This window comes from Cyprinodon tularosa, unplaced genomic scaffold, assembly GCF_016077235.1.
Source record: "Cyprinodon tularosa strain WSP-4 unplaced genomic scaffold, ASM1607723v1 ctg56, whole genome shotgun sequence".
Lineage (NCBI taxonomy): Eukaryota > Metazoa > Chordata > Actinopteri > Cyprinodontiformes > Cyprinodontidae > Cyprinodon > Cyprinodon tularosa.
In genome coordinates, this window is record NW_024039296.1 from 2616812 (window position 1) to 2641882 (window position 25071).

Consider the following 25071-nt stretch of genomic DNA (forward strand, 5'->3'; position numbering starts at 1 on the left):
GTATCCTCCCTATCCAGAAGGTAATTGACCGTTTCAAAGTGCCTTCATAACCAAAGAGTGTGTACGCCTGTGCAATAAAGTGAGCCAAGAAACCGAAACTGAGGGGAAAGGCGGCTGTGAGAGTATTAAAATGAAGACCTTTATAATCCACACCTCCCACATCCCCCAACCCTCCGTCGCTTCCTCCCAGAGAGGATAAGGGTCAGCAGCAACGGGCTCAGTTGTCAAAATGCTCCAGGTTTCTTTATGAGCTCATTAACATTCAAGTATATTCATAATAAGTAAGTGTGGTAAGATGTGCCATCATTAAAAACGGTATGTCTTAAAATTAGAAGTGTGAGAAGAATATTTATATAATATATGTATATAAGTCCTCAGAGAGAAAATTTGCCTTTTCTTTATCAGGTCAACAGAATCAGGTTTGCAAACTGATTGTCTGATATTATTATTGTCTGGTGCTTTAGAGAAATCTGTTCATGATGCAAAGAAAACTGCCACAAAGAAATATCATGAGAGTTCAACAGAGAGACAAACAAATCAGTTTAAGGTCAAAAGATAAGAAAAAAATGAAAAATAGAAATAATCCATTTACACAAGTATTTGAAACCTGTAAAGAAAACTTTGTTGAGGTAGCTACTTGGGTACAAGCCTACCCTCAAATACAGTGGATCTGAATAATCATAAGGAAAGCTCATGTTACATTCTTAAGGTAAAGCCATAATCTGCAGAGATGTTATCAGTCGTTCCTTTCCAAGGCACATACTTCAGAGATGTGTCAATGCAGGATGCACATTTAAGCAATCAGAGTATTGCAACGTTTCTTCTATCTTTTTAACAACAGGTTTAAATGAAAGGCAGCTTGACTGGATCAATTTTTTGTTATTGACTTTTTACAAGAATACATTTCTCAACTCTTTAGTCTGAGATTTGGTCAACCTGGTGTTTTTAAGCAGCTAGGGGCCCATCCTCTACTGTAGGTCGGGTGCAGTGCTGCAAGTTATCCACTTGTTTACCTAAACAGAGACTAAAATTAAAGATGACTCAGATCTGCACTGGCATGCACATTTTTTATGCTATTGTCCATCTATATTTGCTATTTCTTCCATTTAAGTGATGGTTAACCTTTACTTATGAAAATGTAAAAAATTAAGAGAATCCACATAGTATAGATTAAGTTATTTAAAGAAAAAGGCTTAGGTCAATTTAGCCTTGCCTAGAAGTTAATAAATAACAGTTTAAAGTCTCTATGCACAATAATAAAGAAATGTCCTTTTCATGTTTTATTTGCCGTTTTTACTTATTTAAAGGCAATGACAAATCAGTTTGCCTTAGATGTTTATTACCAACGTTATCTAATTAGGTGCATTTCATACATTAATATTCAATTGAAAGATAAAAAAGAGGAACTATTCACCTCTGCTTTTAGTGTGAAGTCTGTAAATGTTGTTTATTTTGCCATTTATTCCTCTGTAAAGGCAAGTTAATGACCTCAGACCATTATATTATTGTTTCAGGCTTTTGTACTAAACAAATAAAACCTTTTCCAAAAACTGTGGGTGTGTTGCTATCATTTTTTCCAGCTTTACTTACTTGATTGAAGAATTTCTTTCATTTTTAATGCATTATTCATTTCATCATATGTTTGGGAAAACATTTTGAAACATTGATCAGACATTGCTGTCAAATATGATTGAATAACAGCTTTTAAACTGACAGGAAATATTAAGTCTTTATTTTTCAGACTGACTCAAAGGAAACCCCAATAAAAACGTCCAGAAGGCGAAGAAGTAATCAGACCAAAGAGAGGCCAGGTGTCTTTGTTCAGCTGCTCTCTGCTCTTTATGTTTCACAGTGGGAACATAAAATTAACGAGATGCTAATGAAAGTGAGCTAATTGCTCTGGTTGTTCACTAATTGTTTCTGTTAATTAGGTTTAGTGTATTTCTTGTTACCTTGATGGTTATGTCTTGTAATTAGCATTTATAGGTGTTACCAGTTGTGTTCCAACATCTAATTTCTTTTCTAACAACAAAAACTGCTCTGATCTAGACCAAAGGTTTCTCTCCACTGAGACTGAGGTTAATGTTAATTACCTTCTTGATTAAAGTGTTAATTGATTTCAGATCTGCTTTTTTTCTACACTCAACAGCAGCCTTGTTCTCCATTAATGTGGCTGGCCTGTTGCTGTGGAATATATCAGGCTTACTTCGTAAAATAAAACAAAACAAATGGATTCAGACCAACAGATTTACTGGACAACGGTATTCATAACTCATAACTTCAGAACAAATTACAATGAACAATCTTCTTAAATACAACAGGGAAAAGTGTCTCAAAATCTGCTTACTTTGAATCCAATCCTCATGTTAAAATCACAGAAAACAAAATCCATACAGACGTTTTTACATCTAGGTTAATTAATATTAATTTCCTCTTAACACAGCTGCACAAATCTTATAATGAACAAGCAACACAGATTTCTGCACAAACAGAAAATATTTCTAAAACAGCAGAATTAATCTTAAGGTTTGACAAAAATTAGTCAACTGATGCAAATTTAAAAGGTTATTTTATAACAAGAGGATCTATGAAAAAATGTAAGCCTATGTTGCTATAAACAAACAAACTTGTTGAAAAGATTTCTCGTGTATCAGAGGAGGAAACGTCGGCTCTGATCAGTTGTCAGTTCGACGTCTTTTGGGAAAACGCAGCCTCTCGCTGTTCAGAAATTGTTCGATCTTAGAGATCTGTGCTCTAAAGGATGACTGCTGGGTTTCCCTCTCTTGGGAGCAGGATAGTTCAGTCATGTCTGATTCAGAGGCCGGAGCAGAAGTCAGGCTTGCAGCTTTGCTACATCTGCTTTGATGAGAAATTAGAGTCACTTACAGTGAATTAACCAATCCCTCCTTGATAATTTGAATAAAACTTATATACAGGGTTACATTTTTATTTGTAAAGCCCATGTAAATTAGATATTTTTTTCTAAAACTTCTCCATATTTCTATTTTTCCAATCACTTTAAGCACTTTATGCCTTTTAGTGCGGTGTTATTTAAAAAAATCTAAACAAGGGTTCGTAAATATGAAGTAGAATTAAAATGAAAATGTAATTTAACTTGTATTTAGCCCAAGTGAGTGAAAAAAGAAAAATCCCTTTACCATAATTGGAGCACGTGTTTTAGCTTATGTCTTTAGGTGCTTTGCACACCTAGAGAGCTAAACATTTGCTCATTCTTATTGCAAATAAGTTTTATTAGATGTCCTTAAACAATATTTTGAGAGCAGAGCATGTGTTTGGAACATGGCATCTTAATTTACATAATTTTCAAATGTGGAAAAACATGCCACTAAACAATGTTGCTGCAGTTAAAACTGCATTTTGAATCTGATTACATTTTCTTTAAGAAGTTCCAGATCTAAGATCAGAGAAAATAATTCAGCTTGACCTCTGTGGAATGATCATTTACCCCTCAGAAGACCGATAAACTCTTTAATAGCATACTTACTCCAGATTATTCTCCCATGAGCCTTTGCTGCTTGTGTTAGAAGAGGAGGCGACTGGAAAAGAACCGACAGAAAAAGATCTCTTGTCCTGAGTAAGGAAGGTAATAAAATAAAAATATAAAGACACGACAGAGGTTAGATTCATTCACAGAAGAAATGCATCACAGGCTCATAAATTAATGTGCATCGAATATGAAGCTTTTGAAAATGACATTAAGAAGAATACACTGAGAGAGTAACCATATTCAGACTGAACTCTGGTTGATGCTCCCAGAGTTTCCTTTATTAAACTCGATTTCCTGTTTTTTCCCCCCAACTTCATCTCTGTTGACTGCCAGCACCTGGATTTGATAAAATCCTAAATGACAGAGCAGAGTTGGTGACAAAAGAGAATGAGAGAAAAAAAGAGGAAAACAGCAAAAGGGCAGAAAGTGAGTGAGAGACAAATGATGAAGTGAGAGAGGAAGAGGATAAGTGCAACAGATAAAGATGGAGTAAGTGAGAAAGAAGAGGTACCCGAGGATCATTAGCTAGGTTTTCTTCCACAGGTCATTCGTTCTGTCTGTCTGGCTGCTTCAGAACGTCTATGAGGTCATTTAGTTCCTTCACTCAACACCTGACTTAACATGATCTCCAAAAAACAGACGGGGGACTTCACTTTCTCTGAGCATCACAGCTGGTTTGGGCATATATTTAAATTGACTCCTATAATTAAAGATGGTGAAAAGAACAGTTACAGAGCCATGTTTAGGCTAGCTGCATGTAGCAACTGTTACTTGATCTCTTAAAGCATGTTACATATTTCTACATCATATCTGTTCTCCTCTGAGGCTCCCATACGTATTCTGTAGAAACGGTGCACATTTCATTCCTGCTCAACATCAAATTAATGTCATTCCCCTGGACATGCACTTCTATAGGTTAAGATGAAAAATCAGAAAGATGATTAATGAGAAGGTGCAATGTTTGTTCTCTAAAACAGAACATATTTGGTTAATTTGTATTTTTTATTTAATGTTACTTGAAATAAGCTGCAGGCATATTTTGCAGTCATTCCCAAGGTATATATCAGTCTTTCTCATTTTGGTTGAGGGATGTTGGCCCAGGCTTCTTTTGAAAAGGCATTAAAAAAAGTTAATCTGGAGCAGGTAGTATTTCCAGGCAGAAGTCTCCTGAAGAGTACATGTTTGAAAAGGACAATCTTTTATTTGTTAATTAAGCATATTAGATGCTAATTTCTTCCCCACTATCCAACTGTCCACCACATAATTTTAATCAGTTTAAGTTCTGTTGGTGACCAAGTTTGGGCCAAGCTTCGGCTGTCGGACCAATTAAAAAAATAAACTGGGGCTTGTAGAACCTTAGATGGTGCTTTTGGGTTTTCTGAATAACCTAGTATTGAATTTGTTGGTATTTTTACTCTTAGAAAGACTGATCCTCATCTATGCTTTTTATACATATATTTTAAAATACTTAATATTGCTGAATGATAACAATTTATTCTATTTTTTTTATCTAGAATGATGACCTGCTTTGTAACTGACCGTTTCTGCTGCTGGCTTCCTCCAGGTCTCCTCCTTTATGCCCTGACTCTCCTTCCGCTGACTCGTCAAACAGGCTGCACTAAACATGTCAGATTCTCTTGTGAAGAGAAGGGGAACTAAAAATAATGATTAAGAAAACAAAAAAATTATTAATGTTAGAATGGCTAATTATTATTTAACAGTATGAGTTATGCTGCAGATAATAACTTGAGTTTGTGTTACAGATGCAACTACATCATTGCAGCAATGAGACAATTCAGAGGACCTTTGTTGAGCCTGCTGGGGTTGAACATGGCTATCTTTCTCTGGGAATGTCCTGCAGTATCTGGTCCAGATGTTTGGGCTCCCTGAAAAACCAGTGCTCCATGAATGTCTCTCAAGCATTTTATTACCTGCTACATTTATATTCACATAATTTAGAAAAACTGTATTTTCGATGTTCCAAGGAGAGCTGGGAGCTTTGCTTTGCTTTAATGATGCGTTTTTGGTGCAAACAGAGGCTATAGTTTTTTTTTCTCAACATTTAATGTGAAATTTCTGAGAGAGATTCTATCATTTCTTGCTGAAAATAATTATGGTTCTCAGACTTTCTACTCTTTAAAGTCTTGATCAAAACTTGTCCTGGAATGCCAAATGCTTTTTTATTTACTTGTTTTTTTTTTTTTACTTAGTCCATTTAGTTTTAAAGTAAATTATCAGTGAACTGAAACATACAGGCATATAAATGATTTTTATTCAAGGTATAATTTTACGTCAACACATAATAGACAAACCATTATGATGTGTTCAACTTCCTCTCTTTGGGATGTCCAAGTTCCAAAAAGTTAAATACAAGGCCACTAATATCACAATTTCAGTATAGAAAGTTAGATGTAATAAAGCAAATATCTAATTCTCCTGCAGTGTCAACAAATGAGGTCAAAGTTACAATATTAAAATCTATCATTTTTATTTATGATAGTTTGTATCACCATAAACATCTAATTTCTTTGTTGAAATGTTTTAAAACATGTGATATATACTACCGGTATATGGTTTAATAGTCTTTCGGACTAAATCCTAAAAACTTGTGGTCATAATGAATTATAATTCATACCTGGCTTAACTGTTGTAGGATGAAGTCATCTGACTTCTCTCTGGAGCTAGAGGTCGTCCTCTGAGTTGTCCCCCAATCGAACAGGGGCCTGAAGCTATTTTTGTTCAACAGGGACAAATCAGAGGAGGCTTCATGTCTCTTCTCTTTTGCAGCCATCTGAGGAAGTTGCAAACTGTCCGTCTCTGATGATTCCTTGTTGTCATGACTCCGCAGAACAAGGAGCTTCATATCGTCTGTCTTTACAGGTTTCTCTTTATCTCCTACATCTTTGGGTGAATTGGGTTTTGTTTGCTCCTGAGATTTTCCAGTACAAACATCTGGTTTAAGAATAACCTCCAGGGATGCGTTGTTTAAACTGGATGTTAATGAAGGTATACAAGTATTTTTGCATGTGTTTACGTTTGGCTGTGTCTTCTTCCTCTTTTGAGCATCCTCTTTATCATCAGCCACAGGAGATGCCAGCTGCACACCCTCCTTTGCTAATACTTCCTGGGTTGGTTCTCTCATTAACCCAGATTCTTTACTCACAGATAAACCAGTATTTTCCTCTTCTTGGGTCATATTAGCATCGACGTTTGATGGATTACATGTTTCCGTTTCTGTTTGGTTGGTTTGGCAGCCCTCGACGTTGTTGTTTTGCTCAAACTCAGGAGCAAACAGTGCAGGGTTGGTCAGGGAGGTGGATGCATTCAACTGTTTTGAGATTTCAGAATATCTGTCAGGAAGATCATTGGATGTTTCCCCGAATTGGTTCTCACCTGGAATAAGACAAGGTGGGATCAACTGACTGCTCATCGGCTTAGCTTCGGGACATGAAGTCTGAACCACTCCAGTTAAATCATGTCGCTCATCTTCAGCATCGACACTTTGCTGTTCTTCGTGTGCTTCTTCGTTCACACTAAATGTATCGTTTAGATTCCCTGCGACTTTCTGAGAAACACTTTCTGCGGAGTTCAGGGGTTCACAGACGGTTGACAGCAGCTCATTGTCCATGAAGTCATTGACCTGCACTGCGGCGCTCGCTTCAGCCATATCAGCGGTTGTCAGAGCTGGTATCTGTGTTTCTGCAGCCACTGCTGCATGCTCTAACGTCTGTGCTCTCTCTTTTGCTCCATCTGTTACTTCTCCCTCTCCTCTATCTCTTGTTTCTGTTTCTGGGGTACTGGTCTTCTCTGTTGCCTTTGCTGACCCCTCGTTAACCCTGTACGTGTCTGTTCTATCTGCCGTTTCAACTGGGATTGTCCTTTTTTCTCCTGCATTTCTTTCACTTCTCACATCCTCTTTTCGAAATGTTTCATTTCCCTCCTCTGTATCCTTGGTTTCATGTTTGGTATCTTCCCTTCCATGGTCTTCCTTATCATTTGCATCATAATTTGGTATTTCTGATCCATCTAGGGAGACACATCCAGGGTCTGATATATTAAGACAGGTTCCAGTGGGTTTTTCAGAGGTTTCAGGGACATTTCTAGTCAGATCAGAGATCTGTTGAATCATTTGTTGCTGAGAATTCGACTTGTCTTGATCTATAAAAGAAAGACATGAGAAGCTGATTTAAAAAAAACTCACCACCGTTTCATTCTGAAAGAATATCTTGGAGGTATGTTTTCCAGGAAAAAAAAAAAAATTAGTGCTTAAATTGGGAGCAACAAATATCCTAATCTCCTGTTTATAATTTGAAGGCTGACCTCCACTTGCTCCGGTAGCAGCCAGCTTTGAAGCTGCTCCTGTGTCCTTCAGACAATCTGGGATTTTGGCCTGAGAGGAAACAGTGTGATGTAGACTGCCGAGGTCAGGGAGCTCAGAGTTGGAGTTTGGGTTGTTTGGAAATTGCTCAGCTCTGAAGCCTTCCGCAACTAAGAAGAACAGCTGGGTTGGAAAAAGGGGACTTTGACTGCTGTCTTTCATCTGCAACATTAAGATAAAGTGAACTGTTAAAGACTTTAAAACAAATAAAATAAATCATTACAAATGTAAAAGTAACAGAATTTTAAAGGTTGATTTTAGTTACAATACTTACAGCTGGCCTAAAAGCATTGAAAGATAGGGGTTAATCCTTAAGCAATCAATTTTAATTTCGGATTGTTAAAAAGCTTAAGTTGGCCATCCATGTCACATGTGTTGAGATGCATTGGATAAATTATACATAGATTGGTTTGTAAAAGTATATATGTCGTTATTAAAATATGAGTTCTGGCAAAAAGATCAAACCAAAGTAAGACATTTTACAATTATTTTCACTTTGATTTGGCTCCGCTGATATTCACATGGGGGCACAATTTCTCAAGTGCAATGTCACAGTCAGACTGTAGACGTTAAATACAGGTGTTTTGTCCCCGAATTGCTACTTAAAATCTAATTTAAATGGAGACAAACTGCCAGCATAAATACATTAGGTTAATGGAGTAGCATTACAAAAAATGAAAAAGTACTAAAAGGCCAAATTTTTGTGACCTGTTTCAGAGAGAAAAACTCAAATATGTAGATTTATTACACATAGAATACATTATTTTGAGTCTTTATTTCTTGTAATTGTGATTAAAAAGGCTTATAAATAAGGAAACCAAAAAATGTAAACATTTATGATGGAATTTTTCTTAAAATAACTGTTTTTCCTCTATAGGAGCAGGTAAGTCCATGTTCCCTTTTTTCATAAGATGTCTTATGTTTATAAAAAAATCAAAAACTGATTTCTATTCAGTTTATTTATTTAGTGCCAATTGAAAACACATGTTAAAGGTGCTTTAGAGACAATAGTGTCAGGTTAGAAAAACCAGTTGATTGCTTGGATGAGCTTGCGACGAGGACCTTTGTTTGCATTTTGCTGTTGACTCTTCAGCAATCCTTCACACCAAGCATGCTTGTAGCGAAGGTGGAGAGGAAAACTCCCTTTTAACAGGAAGAACCTGGAGTAACCCCATCCTGGAAAGACGCAGCCAGGCAGATGAGGCAATTCTGCCAGTCACAGTAAAAGAAACAGGACTTCCCTGGAAACAGGCCAAGCTCTAGTTATCTTGAATTCAAGTGCAAAGTGTATAATTATTCTCTTTTAAGAACAAAAATACACACTCCACCTTAACTGTTATGGTTCTGAAAAAAGTGCTGTTGCATTATTGGTCCAACTCCTGCGTTGTGATTTAAGTCCTGTTGAGGTCAGTCTGGCAGGGATTCTTTGCTGTCATCCTTGCTTGGAGCATAGATTACAGCATCAGTTCGGCATGGCATTGCAGCCTGCAGCACTGGCCAGTTGTAAAAAAGTCCACGTTGCTTTGATAGTGATAAGCTCCACAGCTTCTCTGTGGGGTTCTGGTCAGATTCTGACCAACCTATCACAGCAGCACCATGGTCATTACAGCTGCTCTAAACATATTTGGCAGAGTGCCAAATTCTGCGGAAAAATTAATTCTGCAATATTCATAAAAATTCACTGAGTAAAAGGAAGCATGAAGTGGACTCCTCATCCAGACTCTGGGGACTTATTTGTCATTGAATCTCAATGAAAGCTTCAAACAATGAAGCAACAGTCCCCTTCATTCTCTCTGCAGCCTGGGTCAGATGCTGCTGTCGTCTTCTCTGGTTTGTTTCTCTTTTTAAGGCGGCTGTTACTGCGCTGACTCCAACCTCAGCCCATTTCTTGGGAAATCCTCTGAAAATTCCTGGATAGATTTGCCTCCACAACCCTATCAAGGCTTTAGCTATCCCTATTATCACTGTACCTTTTCCTACCTAATGTTTTCCTTATATTCAACTTATATAGTATAAAAATCTAAGAAAAAATAGTAAACTCTGTACTTAATTTAAGGACCAAATCATTTCTCTAAGTAACAGTTTAGAAAATAAGGTGGACTCAAATTCAATTTATTAAATTTAAACTTAAAAAAAAAACAAAAAAACAGCCATGTACGTTTTTATTCGGGAAGCTCTTTTTCTTCTCCTCAATAAAACCTGGCAACAAATACTGTAAAATATATTTGCTACAAGAATAATTTCTGTAACTAAACATTATATTTGCCATTTTATTTGGAGTCTATAAATTAGGAGATATTTAAATCCTAAAACATGTTACTTGCTCAAATGATTGACTTAATTTCAAGGAGAAACTGAAACTGTTGTGTGTTGGATTAGAATCATGTTCTAATTGGGTCACCTGTGTTGCTCTAATACAGATCCATGTAAGGAAGTGAGTGAGAAGCTTTTTATTACCTCCTGTTTTTCTGTTTGATTTCCCTGAGAGTTGGCCTTCAAGGTCATATCTGAGCATTTCTGCTGAATGTCTTCATAAGCCTCTTTCATAGCTTGAAGGTCTGACTGCTCACTCTTAATTTGATGCAGAAATGTTGCCCTCTGTTTGATCACAAAATCAAAGTAAACACAAGACTGGAAAGTTCTTTCTTAAAAGAAAAGCTTATTTTCTCACCACCTCCATAAAACAGCAGTTTCTGCTTTACCTCTTTGTCCCAGCTCATCTTGGAAGCGGCGTAGCTCTCAGTCAGTTCTGCCACTTTGTCTTCCATTGCCTTTCTATCCCCTCGCATCGCTTCCTGTTCTTGCTTAAGGGCCTGCCATAAAATTAATTGCCCATAGGATTTTAATGCAATACTAAATTTTTACGAGTTTATTTAACAGGAACAGAAGGTTTTAAAAAGGGGCCAAGAGAGAAAGAGATGGAACCTCTTGCTAATACAAATCAGGTTTCTTGTGTCATTTTAATAATGATTAATAAATTAATGAGTGAGAGAAATAAAATGAAGGGAGGTGGGGTGGGACAGAGTAAAGAAGAGAGAACAATAAACTGTTAAGCCATAAATGGAGAAAAAAACATATTATCATTCAGTTCTGGGGGGATTTTACTCTCAAATGTACATGTTGTGATATGAGATGGAACAGAGGTTGGCATTTATTTCTGTTTTTGTACAAGTGTTTGTATTGTAATTTAAACAGATTCAAAAGAAATAAAAAACAAAACGGTGCAGGTTTCTCCAAAAAGGAATGAACTTCTGTCAGTCACTCAAAATTATGAAGATTATACACTGAAAACTTTTTAAAAAGCTATGGGAAGCATTAAGAAGCCAACTGGTGTCAGTTTTTGCCTGTGTTGATGATTCTTAAAATTATTATGCTTTGAAAATAAAGCCTGAAATGCCTTCTCATATTTACTGTCAAAAATATATCCATACATTTAATATCTATCAGCAAATCACAACATATTTCACCTGCTCTTTCTCTTTTATTCATAAATACCTCAGAAACTTTGATGTGAATCTTAGCCAGAGTTGAAAATAATAAGAATCTCAAATCCAGACGGTTAAAATTCAATATAATCAGTGAGGGTTATGCACTTGCAAGAAACTTGGACATGTGGAATGCCACCAGGGGGCAAAAGTAGTTGAGCTAATGTCTGTGGAGAAGACGTTTGCTGGAGCATTTGATTGTCAGGCAAATGAGTGAGGAAAACTTTAGCTGTACTGTTCAACTGCCAGGCATTTTGTGTAGATGGCGGGATGTTCTGAGAGGCTCAGCATTAGATAGCCATGACATGGGTGCACCCACATTCACAGTGGATGAATTTGTACACATGGTTGGTTACTATGGCTGCTGCCTGCAACACAATCTTCAAAGTTTCATGGCTACTACAAGCGTGTTACTCTTTACAAATCATATGATCTCCATCTACTTCTTGCATGTGTATAAAATAGATTAAGTTTAGCTGAGCAGCATTAAATAATAAAGCTTCTTGGTTTGGTGGTGGTTCTGAGTGCTTTAAAATCATTTTCATATTTGCTGCTATCTTTTTGCTTGTCATTAAATTTTCTATTCAAAAGTAGTGTTTAGATTGTTTTGTTTTAGTTTATCAATAGTAATCAGAAGTAGGTTACATCACTTAAATTGAAGTTAAATTCCCTGCAATTGAAAATGTATACGTTTTTCATGGAGGACTTAATTTGTCTTTGTAGTTAAAAACATATCGAATCCTGAGCAATAGGAAGAGATTTTGTAAAAATAATTCCCGTTGCATAAAGACAATTCCCTGTAAGAGTATTTCAAATAATTTCGATTTCAAAACACTATTAGATTTTATGGACATTTGTTTAATGCTGGTTTATCCTCCCTTCACATCAGAAAAATTGCTATTTTAATCACTTGTGTGGGCTATTTGGATCCAACTGCATGTGAATAAAAAGTGTTTTAAGAATCAAGCGAATTGATGGTATGCTATTATTCACTTTCTGGAAGACACTTGGTTAAATAAATGTGAAAAACAGATAAATCACCAAAAGTCGGACCTGGAAGTTCACTATTTGACTCTCTAGCTCTTGTTCCAGTCTCCTAACTGTCTGTGTCTGACTCAGCATCATCTGCTGGTTGTGCTGCAGGGACCTCATCAGCTTCTAAACAAAGAAACACAAAACATATAAAAGCAGAGAACTACACAAGAGATTTATATGGAACAGCTAACATAGTCATTCATGCAGATTTTTTTTTAATATTTCCTCAACATATTCTGTTTTTTGTTTGTATTCAATTCATGTTATTTATTGATTAAAGTTTTCCCTCACATTTTGACGACTGTATTATCGTTTTGTATGCACAGAGTGTATACAAAACAAAATTTTGCTGCATACAGTTTGGAACGGTGTAGTGTGTAGTGTGGTGCAGTTTGACTAACATAAACATTACCAATATAAAGTGCAGAAACAATTAGAAGATCTATACTTATAGATATAACTGTACAAGCTTAAACAAAATACATCTGATTAACACTTCCTACAATGAAATCTTATTTTTTCTTTTTTTATATGTAAATGGGAAATATTTAAACTATCCATCTACACGTTACCTGCTTTTCTGTTCGTTCTGCAACATTCTCCTCCCTTAATTTCTTGTTCATTTCAGTCTCCTAAAAACACAAAGCAGCTCAAAGTGTCTGTCAACTGTGTGTTTTATTATGGTGGACCAAAACACCATTTTTGGATTTTTCTAAAGTCAGTGCCTACTGATAAACATCCTACCATGTTGAGTTTTTGTTGCAGCTCTTGTACAAGCTGTACCCTCCCTGAAGGACTCGGGGTCTTTTCATGTGCGACCAGTTTCATCCTTTCCTTTATGAGCTTCTTACTGACTTCCTCTAACTCCTGAAAGAAAATACCAGATGAACCACAAAATTATTCAGATTCACTGATTCCTAAAATACTTTTCCAAACACTAGAAAAAAATTTTTTTCAAACATTTCCTTAGACAAAAAGTGATTAATAGATGGCGTCCTATGTAAATTTTCTCTTCATAAAAAACTGGTTCACCTGCCTGTAATTGCTTTTCTTGATGGAGTCATTCTGGGCACCTTCCTTGTTTTGTTTTTTTTTTTAGCAGTGTTTCTGTCTTGTTTTATGTGTTTCTTTTGACCTCTCATCCCCCAGTCTGTTCTTACATTTCTTCTTCAAAATAAATTTGAATGAAATTGGGCCTGTTTTTTTGTGCCTCCTAATGACATTTGTTGGGAACTAATGCTCCATAGATTGATTGAATTAAATAAGGATCTTTGATACAGTTGGGTTGTAAACATGAAATGAACTTTGAATGTACGCAGTATTTGCCTTGTCCTCATACCTTCTTAAGTGAAACAATGATTCTCTCTTGTTTTTGACTGGCAGTAGTCAACTTGCTATTCATCTTCATGGCCTCATCAACTTTGAGAGAAAAAAAAAGATTACCAAACAAACATGACTGCAGGATACAAGCATGCAAACTGGAGGATACAGAGATATGTATGAGCAGAGTATTGTTAAATAGCAAAACTATTATGTGATGGATCTGTTTTCAGCAGAAGGGAATTATTTACATCTTACATTTCCTCATTATTACTATCAAACATACAAGTAAGAATATTTTCCCAGGTTCTCCAAGGAGCAATAACCCCTGCGTATTATCTAAACATGAATAGTAGATTAGAAATAAAGACTGCAGAGTTAGAAAGCTTTTCTAGAAATCTATCCTCTACTGCATGAGTCAAAATCAAACCTTACTGTTAAAAACTTATTAAATATGTCCTTTAAACAGCATTGATTTCAGCACTTTATTAAGCAGACAACAATTAACTGCAACAATTAGCCCAGTTTAGCTTTAAGTCTGATTGTCTTGAGCTAACTTAGTCTGCATTTTAAAGTCTAATTAACATTAAATTAACTAAAGACATCTATGAACAATTTATCATGAATGACTGTATCCACCTGCTGTTGTTATGTAATAATAAACATATCTATTTTAATTCAAAACCAAGCCTTTCAACAAGGTATAACAAAAGCTGAGTCAAGACTGTTCTGTGGCTAATATTTTAATATTTTAGGTAGTTCTTTAGATTTACTATTAAAATGTAAAGATTACATTTCACTATGAATATCAATAATCATCTGTATCCACTTCATCTAGTCATCCGTTACCATTCTGCTCCAGTTTATCATGAGCTTGCTTGACCAGGGCACACTGCTTGGAAAGGAGGCTGAATCTTTTTTCCACCTCTGCCAGTTGGTTCAGATGGTTCTCTTTGGTCCGACTCTGTAGGGCTAGTTTCTGTTCCTGTGAAAATCCCACAGAGGCATAGAGAGCCTTTGTCATATTTTTGTACATTTTCCTTTTAGAAATAGAAAAAGGAAAAAATTGATGGCTAGTAAATAAAAACAATAAAAGCTTCTTTGGTTCAGTCAAAATTATTTTCACTTTTTATTTTCTTCAACATTTTTCCTTTTTTAATTTTTGACTCCTTTTAGAGTTCAGGAAGGCTGTGTTCTGAGGATCTGACATGTCCTCTTCACAAAAACACTTTTTTTTTAGCACAGGGGTCTGACATATTTTATGATCTTAAATCTATAATTTTACCAAGTCAAATTGTCCAGGTCCGTTTTTGATCAACTTTAAAGTATAAAAAGGGTTAACTATGAATTAAATGAGGAGAATATTCTCAGTCATCCAGGTCATAGTCATTCCGTAAAAGATTAAAAAACAATCCACTGGACTTGGTTTCAAAGGTTTGAAGACGTTTTGCTTCCCCTCCAGGAAGCCCCTTTAACCCCCGATCTTTTACAATCATAGACAGGTTTCAGATATTCCAGGCTAAATGGAACCAAAATTTGCAAATTTCCAAGCAATACAAGGCCTTGTCTATATAAAACCTCAAACTTAATGCGAATTCAGAAATTTTGAATTGAGAAACCTTCCTAGACGGGAAGCTAAACATCTTCAAACCTTGAAAACAAAGTCCAGTGGATTGTTTTTTAAACTTTTACGGAATAAATGAGGATATTTCCTATCATGTTACAATGAATGAAGGAATACAGTAAATCATTGGCTGAGGTTTCAGGGCACACAGAACCCTGGTTTAGTAGGCATCTTAGTTTTAAAATACGTCTTGGTATATTTTCAGTTTGTCTTTAACAAAAGTAAGTCACAGATGTTAAGATAATTATTTTACCTCTTAACATCCACCTCATTTTGGGTAATCCTCGCGTATTTTGCATACTCAAATGAAAAAGCAAATAACTGAGGAACTGTAAGCCCAAATTACATGTGCAATAAATTATTTGAAAGCTAACACCCTCTAGTTTCTGAATATATAAATAAAATTGGGTGACTAGAACACAGACCAACCTGCATCAGTTCAAACATGACTCAAAGTTCATCCATCCATTCATTTTCTAGCACGCTTATCCCAAGTGGGGTCGCGAGGGGTGCAGGTGCCTATCTCAAGCAGTCAATGGGCGAGAGGCGGGGTACTCCCTGGACAGGTCACCAGTCCATCGCAGCATGACTCAAAGATGTTTTTTTTTATTCTCGGAAATGATAGGTATTTTTTGAACAGCAGTAATAAACACATTCCACCAAGTACTGCTGCCGGCCCCGTAATAGCTGCTATTTGGCACTTGATGAAAACTACCGACAGCTGAGGCTACATAATACATTATCACTGCTGATCACTACAGCCACAAAGCTTTGCTTCAACCCACCTCTTCCTCAATCTTCTCTATAGCTAAAGGACAAACAGTTACGTTCCCAAATAATAGATTTTAGCTCTCAATCTACGTACCTTGCGTTATATAGATGTAAAGATAACTATCAGAAAAAAATATGGCACATGGATGAATAACTGCATAAAATTTATTACAAGCTTTTAATATTTTTCTTATTTTCTATATTTTACCCTCTGATGAGTTTTGGATCAGTCTAAGCTATATCGAAGTCATTTAGATGAATCTAATGTCTAAACATGTTTTTAGGCAGGTACAAACGTTTTTGGAAAAAATCTTTACTTGATTTTGTCTTTGACTCTAAGCACAATTGAAGTATTTGTCAGATATATGAGACGATCCTCGTTTAATGGAGCTGGTGTTTCAGAGCAATGAAAGAATCGACTCTGCTCATGCCTCAGAGCACTTTATTGCTCCTCAAACTGCCATTACAGTTTGATTATCTGTATCAAACCAAGTTTATTTTTTTCCATCTTTCTCATTTTACCTCCCTTCACTTTCATCCCTCCATCCAACTCTCTAATCAACCAGCTTTACTGAACTCCCTCTGATCCTGCTGCCAAGAAGGTTAAACTGAGCGAGGACCAGTTATAAAATATTTTAATAGAGAGATTTTCTCTACTGTGGTGGCATTTTAAAGAGTCACACACTCCCTCTCTGTTGCTCATGATGAGCTCTTCCCTCTGAACCAGCACCTCCTCAGCACCAGTCCCTCTTCTTCCTCGTTTAATTCTCCTCCCTGCAACCACCACTTGTCAACAGATTGTCTAGACAGAGTATCCCTCCTTACCAGCTCACTGGATTTTTTCTCCAAGTTGTATTTCAGCAACTGTTAAAAGAAAAACATGGACTTAAATAACACAAGAAGTAAGAATAGTTGATGTATACAGAATAATCTTAAGAACAATTCTTTGTTCTTAAAGAACATTATTAATAATAATTAAGAACATTATTAAGAACTTAAAAAATAAAAGTTCTGTGGACCCCATTGAAGTATTATTCAAAAGTTACAACAAATTTCATTTCGACAAAAGCCACTGAAAGGTAAATATATAATGAATTTCCCTTCTTGGTGGTTTAGCTCAGACAAGACAACTGAATGAAACGATTCAGGAAACATCAGCAGTGAGCTTTTAAACACATCACAGGCTTAAATTAGAGGCAATCAGACTTTTATTCGGGTTTTCTGTTAACATTTCAACACTTATCCTCTAAGTGAGAACTAGTCGAGCCGAGAAAACTGAAAAAGGCTCCTTGGGAAAAACAGAGCGAAAATATGGTTGCCTCTGATTTAAGCCTATTATGTGATTACAACAACCTGTCTGAATGAGAAAACAGGCAGAGGCTTTTAATGTTGCTTTTTTTTCCCAGCATCCTCATGTATGGCTTAATTATGTGACAAGAATAAGAATATGTCTAATAATAATAATAATTCCTTATTTCATGCTTTCTTTTTTTCTTTGAAAATAATTTTTACACATGAATAATCATCAACTTATTGTTAATTTTCCACAAAATAAGAACTGCTGCTTTAACTGATACCTCTTCTCTAAACTCCCACCAGTGACAATAAATGGCCACTCATTTTGAGCCTTGAGGTTTCTTCTTGCTGTTCCTCTCCACTGTCAGCTTATGCTTGCATATGATAAGGAGTTGCTGTCATTGTAAGTTGCCTTGAGTCAAAATTTTATGTAAAAATAAATATGTAAATATTTAAGGTTAATGAATGAATTGAAATAAACTGTCTAAGGATATATGTATTCAACTTTGTTCAGATAATATCAAAATGCTAATTAAGATAAAATGATGCCAAAAGACTGCAAGCATCTGCTTAAGGGGATTTGTTCTATTAATTTGTCCTGTTGCCTACAAGTAGGATCCATATTTACATTTGGCAGGGAGACAGATTAGATGTGTAAGAATGTTTTAATATCCACTAATTAAGGTTTTATGTGGGTTAGAAAGTACAACAAAATTTTTGTTTTATTTTCACTGTAAAACCTCCAAAAAGAAATCAAAACAACCACTCATTAAAAAGACTATTAATAAAAACATTTTCCTGCACAGCCATTAAAAAGGTAAAATATATTAATGATTGCTTTTAAACGAGAGTGTGACTATGTTAACATATTTAAAAATAATCTAATATCACTATAAATACACCAAATATTTTGTTAAACACTGTTACTTATGTTCATATGCTAAAACTATTAGACGTTTATACATCTGAGAGTTTTTTTTTTATTTTTTATTTTACTGTACTTTAAATAAAAGGGTTGATTAATTTTTAGTAAACTAAAAAGTTCAAATTTGGTGAAGTGATATTTTCATATCTTAGTTCTGGATCTTTGCTTCTGTAAAATTGTACTAAAGAAATACTGTATATCAGACAATGACACAGTAATGAACTTAATTTGAGCCAAAATCCGCCCACAATTTTCTCCCAGATAGAATATCAAAACCTGTCTGCATTGTCTCAGTAACTAAGCTGGGTTGTTAAAGTGCAGCCGGCCGTATGAATGGCCGTATATCACCTCTGTGTTGTCAACCATGCAGACAAACTGCCCTCACTGCAGACCTTTGTCCTTGACTCTGATCAAGCAAGGCTTCTTATCTACTTTCTACTTGTTCTGCTGAGCAGCGGCAGCTGCTGCTCTCTGAAACAGGGGAGACTAAATGGTGTTAATTTGATCCAAACGTCACTTATTGCATTAAAAAATTTTAAAACATATAAAACACATCTCTACCACTGGTGAAATCATCAGTTGTGAAGCGCTCTGAAATAATAAACTTCTGAAGCCATGGTGAGTTCAGCACAAGATGACTGTTGTGGCTAAAACATCACTTCTCAAGCTCGACTCTTGAAAAATCCTTAAGTATGTTAGCCAATCAGCATTGAGTAGCCGGCTAAACGACTCGCCCCTGCTCCACAGACACTCTAAGAGGCTTAACCTCACAGGAAGTGACGTATTTTGGCGCGTTATTCAATCAGGGCTCTACTTTCTCGCTGCTTATTTCAATAGACAGAGGCTCAAACCTAAACAGGGATTTCTCATAGAGGTTGACAGGCAGCTTCCTGCCGCTTCAGAGCGGAGGGGAGATTGCATCCGAGGACAGAATAAGCAGCTGATTAATGCTAAACATACTCATGAAATCAGGCACATTTTAGCACATATTTAATGTTGTTTAATTACTACATTTATGAAGTTTAACAATGCATATCTTACCAATGGTTTTTATAAATTTACAGGGGAGGTTTAGCCTCCCTAGTATGCATTGAGAAATCGTCACTGCTGTTACTAAGTATGAATATATTTTATTCTACTACAAATAAAAATGGAAACAGGTAAATTGAGGCCTTTACTTTGTGATGGAAAACAGGGGAGAAAAAGACACTGGATGTTAAAGTTTTAAGTACCTGCAATGACTTCAGCTCTTCCTTCAAATTGTTAATCTCCTTGTCCTTTAACTCGGCACTGACCTGGTATTTCCCCTGAAATTTGATATTATTATTGTGAGTGTCAAAAACAGCAATAAATACCAAAGCACGGCATGAAAGAATTCTCTCCAAGGGCCAAGACTATGAGGCTGACAACAGTGAATTTACTACTCTGCTTTAGCATCAACTGAATAAAATGCACTTTTCTCCCAAAAAAGGTTCACAAGAACAACAAGCTTTTCATACCTTCTCCTCCTCGGCGTGTTGTAATTTGACCTGAAACTACAAGGAGGGAGATAAATTACTTAGACAAATTTTTCATTTGTTATTGGGTTTAAAACATTTTGTTCAGGTTTAAAAATAAAAACACACCCCTTTCCTCACAGTGCTGAGTGATTCAGTGTGCTGTTTTGTTATGGTTTCTATTTGATGTTGAAGAGATTCCTGTTGTTTAAAGACAAGAAGACAAAAACTTGCCCATGTATCATAACACATTATTTACAATTTAGAACAGATATTTTGAAGGTTAACTTTGGAGGAGAGGAAGTTTATTAATGTACTTTTTTACCTTCTCCCACTCTAGCTCCTGTTTCTCCAGGGCAAGCTTACTGATCTCATCCTCAAACCGCATCTCTGCATCCTAAAAGATCAAAAACAATAAGCTCTACTGTACTTAAACCAACTCTAGGAAGACCTGTATCCTAAGCTCAAAACCTGCTTTTCCCAGGAGAAGAGCACAGAAGGGAAAACCTGGAAATACATTTCAAGTATGGAGAGCAAAAAGTACTTGATTTATTGATTATTTATCCAGCAGCAACTTGAAGAATCACAAAATATTTTTCTTTAAATATTATCATTACAGGTTGTTCTTTCATCAAGTACAGTTGCCTGTAATACTTAAAAAGATGTAATCAGAACTACATAGTTTATAGTTGCTTTAACTTAAATGTACACTCCTGCAAGGCCATTTAAAGTGACATGCAAGAAGAAGGTTTTATGGGTTACAATTCACATCCCAAGTGTTTGTAAATTACGGCATAATACACAGCATTAGGAATTGGGTGAAAGCCCATGTATCACATGCTATTTATTATCTATGGCTGTGTTTTTTTAACCATTGTCCTCGAGGCACACTGCCCTGCATGTCTTGGATGCTTCCAACAGCTGATATAATTTGATATCTAGATACTGTAAGGCTTTGCTTAACTGGGATCATCTGAATCAGGTGTGTTGAAGCTGAGAAACATTTAAAATATGCAGAGCAGTGTGTCTTAAGAAGCACGGTTTAAAATCACTGATTTATGGCACCGTGATTTGCCATAACTTAAAAGCAATCGGATATTGTTAAAGGAGCTATGAGGAAAATTCCACCACCAGGAGGCTGTTGAACATTGTCTGTTGACCAAATCAAGATGTGTGACAAGAGTTGTCCTCTCTACTGTACCTCCACTCTATCTGCAACCCCAGCCAGACCACCCTTCTTACCTGTCCACTCATATGCGCATATTTGCATCACCTTCTGGAGGAACATGTAGTGAAGAAGTAAGCAACTCATAACTTTATAACTTATCTAGCAAAAGTTATGGCAAATGATTGTCATCTGGTGAACGTTTTTATCCATTTGATACGTGCTCCACCGTGTTGCTTCTACATGGACATACACGCAAGCACAGCCGCCCTACTGTAGCTTGTAAACAACAGACTGGGGAGAACAGAGAAATGGGGAGTGAAGTGACATTATATTCCTCCTAAAAGAAATCCTTTATTTCTTCACATCACCATGATTTAGTTCCATCTATCTAAAATAACAAAATATAGTGCATTGTTCCTTTAAGAAGACAGGCGGCAACATTTATACTTTAGATTATTTATTACACAATAGTGTATTAATCTTCCAATACTTGTGCAAAATGCACATGAAAGGTGCACATCCTTGTGACGGGATATAATACATATACTGTATGAGACAAGGCAGGCTTTGCCAAAATATACTTTTGAATTACATAAAACATCAAATAGGTCAACACATGGTAAGATAAGTTTGTTTGCTTCCAGAATGAAGAGAAAATCCCAGAATTGCTGAGCAGGTTGTCGCCAACGGGTTAGCTTGAGTGATGGTTTATAGGGAACAAATAGGCCTGACCTTTATTCTCATTATTTAGGCTAAACAAGACGCAAACTGTATGAGCAAAACAAAATGCTGTCAAAGTCCAGTACTGCAATCACAATATTCAGTAGTTTTTTCATTATAATCACTTGTTTTCCTAAAAATGTGCAGCCATATTGTCAGGTACAGGCAAACATTTTACTGCTATGGATATCAGATTGTTCATAGAAAGAACTAATCTATGATACCAGGGAAAACATTACATGCTCGCATCACAGGAATGAATGGAGGCCTAATGCCCACAAATTTGAATATGCAATATCCATGCCCCTGCCAAGTGTATCAAAACTTTTCAAATGACTACATCTACTAAATTAGATCACTGGTAATAAAGCTAAATGGGATTAAGACCCAGTGACTGCATTTCAAGCAGATAAAGTATAAAATAAGTCTGTTTTTTCTCAATGTTTTGGGGCTTAATAACTCTCTGGAGTTGTCTGAAGTTTCTCTGGCTCATTCCACCGTATTTTTTTGCAGAAGCCCCCTGTGAGAGAGGAGCATTAAAGGGGAGGTTGTATTTGTGGAACGCCATCCCTATCCTCCCTTTTCCTTCCAGGAGAAGGCAGGTAAAAGTCAATAGCTTTCTATAAATGCTGTACTTTTTACGAGCATGTGGGAGAGGGCTGGCTCTGTAAATTTGTTTTATAAGTTCCTATTAAAGCATGCTACCAGTGTGGCACTGCATTACAAAAACGATAGGAAAGCATAGAATATAAAGCTGTTATTTCAGGGGAGTGGGAGAATAATTACAGTCAAAGTGTATTTTTAAAAAAAATGTTAAAGCAAACTGAATTTGTTTTTCAAGCTTTATAATCTTCCTAAATCAAAATGTCATGTTTGAATATTGTTTTATCCCTAAATTATGTTATCTAGTCACATTAAATGTATCTTTTTCTGTTTTACTTCTTTTAAGTTTTGTGCCTGTGGCCAACAAAAGCTGTTGAAGTAACGAATATCAGTGTCAAACTACATCTTTCTCTACATTAAAAATAACTTTAGTTATCTAATTTCCATTATGAATAGTTGCTTTTCAGTTGGTAATAAAAGTAATAAGATAATGTTTACTGTATATTTGTAAGAGAGCACAAAAAAGTAATGAATCTTAAGTTAAGTTTTATTAAGAACTTTTTCTTAAGATTTCCAAATCTAGATGATAGATCATCAAACGTTTTTGTTTTTTCTTTGTATTCCCCTAAAATGTATTTTTGAAACAGACTACGACTAAGCAACTCCACAATAACTGTCTCACATTTGTATTAGAGAGAGAGCAGTGAGCTGCACTGTATCTCAAAACCCTCCCTGGAATTTGACCTGCTCAGGAATGTGATATCCTCTTGGTTCTTAACCCCAACACTACAAAGTGTTGTTTTGCTCGAGGACCAGAAGATGCAATCATGTTTTTGTCCGAGTTAACAGGACAATAACAATAAAAACCAGATGGCAACAAATGGCCAACATCCCATTTTGATTCTCTGAGCTTTAAGTACGCTCATGCTGAAAGTGCTTGCCAAAGGGGAGGAGAAAATCATTATTTATGTTTTATACTAACAAATTTACTCTTTACTTAGTTGCAAAAGGCTAAATGGCTTATGTGACCCCAATCCTGTTTTTAAACGTATTTGAAATGTATGAAGCCCAACTGGCCTCCTGTTACATAGCCAGAGGCACTGTCTTTAAGAACAATATAAAACCAGTTCCTCAGTCATAATAAAAACCTTGTTGCTCTCTTTCAGCACTATTGGTGTTGCAGTCAAACATTTTCCTCCTGGGTTACTGACATATTACCTGATAGATGTGTCAAATTGTTTGGGACTTACAATTACAGATCAAACAGGAATGTCGTTGCTTCACTGTGTTTACATAAGATATTTCGCTGTTATCTGTCAGATTTGCTGGAGATTTCTCATAATAGCTACTGTAAGTAAAGCCTCATATTACCCGTCGAATATGCAGCTCCTCTACGACCTCCTGTAGATGAGTTTTAAACTCCAACAGCTGTAGTAAGATCGGTGCTCCACCTTCTGTTTGACTCTGAGGGCTGGACAGAAAGAGCCCCTGCTCCAATGCAGGGTCTTCAGACTGTATCAGAAAAATAAAAATGGTTTTATGATCAGAGATATTATCTCCCATCATGTTAAATAAGAAAAATAGATGAAATATGGTAAGACTGTAAATTTTTTAGGCTCGTTTGTTAACCTAAAAGGCTATACTTTGTATTGTAAGATGATCAGATGAAAGATAATCTTTGTATTTGGGTCCCTCTTGCGTCTTGGTGTTTATTTACTGTGAATTTGGGTGCATCTTAAACTTATTCTTATTAACGTTTGTTCCAAAAATTAAAAGGAAGAGTCAATTAGAAAAAACTCCATGTTGCTTAAGAGCCGGATATTTCAAGGTGAAGGCGGCAAAGGGATCTAACCACTACATCTTTGGAGAAAGTTGGACTTCCTTGTTCGGAAAAGCTTTAAATAGATATGGATTTTATTTTCCCAAGACTTGATATCATACTTATTCTCACTTATGACAAAAAGCAGGCACAATAATGCATATGAGCAGAAAGTCATAATTAAATTTGGTGTTCCTAAACACCTGAGCAGGGTCGCCTCCATGCCTCCTCACAGACATGTAAACCAACCCCTGACAAAGTACATTTTTTTTTTATTATTTATTTATATACTTATGCATCATTCTAATTAATCTTCCCCTGGTTATCTGTAACAAAATGGTCAATATGCAGTGATAAATGCCTATTTGTAAATTAATCTGTATCATATTTGTATCTTTAAATAAATCACTGATATAGATAACATTTTCTGGTATGCACATTTAGTCATCATTCTAATATTTTTTTCCCCTGGACCATGTTTATATATATATTTTCAAATAAAGGATGAAAAAACAACACACGATTATTTAAGAAGCAGCAAGAAGGCAACTAAAATGAAAAATAAAATCTATATATCATATTAATCTGTAATTACTGATTAATATATGATAAAAAATAGACTGAGCTTAACATTTGTGCAGATATATCCATGAAACCAGATACCAGAAAAAATCTTATTAATAATATCAATGGAAAGTAGTCTGTTTTATTTTACTATTTCTGAAATGAAAACAAAACCAATGAAGATCAATAACAGTATTTATCTTTTCTTATAACTTACTGCAGAGGGGGAGGATGCTGTCTCAGAGTTGGCTTTAGGATCCATTGAGTTGCTTTACAAAGGTCCCACTTTCTGCCTGTTAACAGAGATTAAAAACATTTAGTTTAAAAAGGTTAATAGAATGAACATTTTAACTCGCCAG

General features: G+C 35.8%; 1 protein-coding gene across 1 annotated transcript; it reads right to left on the reverse strand.

Annotated features, from left to right (window-relative positions):
- Positions 1 to 2288: 2288 nt before the first annotated feature.
- On the reverse strand, positions 2289 to 24974 carry LOC119796798 (COP1-interactive protein 1-like). Its single transcript, XM_038305528.1, has 20 exons — positions 24930 to 24974; positions 23701 to 23841; positions 20164 to 20235; positions 19968 to 20039; positions 19842 to 19877; positions 19575 to 19649; positions 16947 to 16985; positions 14576 to 14711; positions 13746 to 13825; positions 13151 to 13273; positions 12979 to 13038; positions 12425 to 12529; positions 10589 to 10699; positions 10344 to 10484; positions 7829 to 8048; positions 6144 to 7666; positions 5313 to 5394; positions 5048 to 5163; positions 3506 to 3591; positions 2289 to 2856 (listed from the first exon to the last, which is right to left on the reverse strand). The coding sequence occupies exons 1-20, from the start codon at positions 24972 to 24974 to the stop codon at positions 2676 to 2678; spliced, it is 3444 nt and encodes a 1147-aa protein (XP_038161456.1). The 3' UTR covers positions 2289 to 2675.
- Positions 24975 to 25071: the final 97 nt, after the last annotated feature.

Coding starts and splice junctions, on each gene's coding strand:
- LOC119796798 (XM_038305528.1), bottom strand. CDS start 24,974: ATGGATCCTAAAGCCAACTCTGAGACAGCATCCTCCCCCTCTGCA. Junction 14,712..16,946: donor AGAAAAAATCCAGTGAGCTG/GTAAGGAGGGAT, acceptor GGATTTTCACAG/GAACAGAAACTAGCCCTACA. Junction 10,485..10,588: donor AGATGAGCTGGGACAAAGAG/GTAAAGCAGAAA, acceptor GTGATCAAACAG/AGGGCAACATTTCTGCATCA.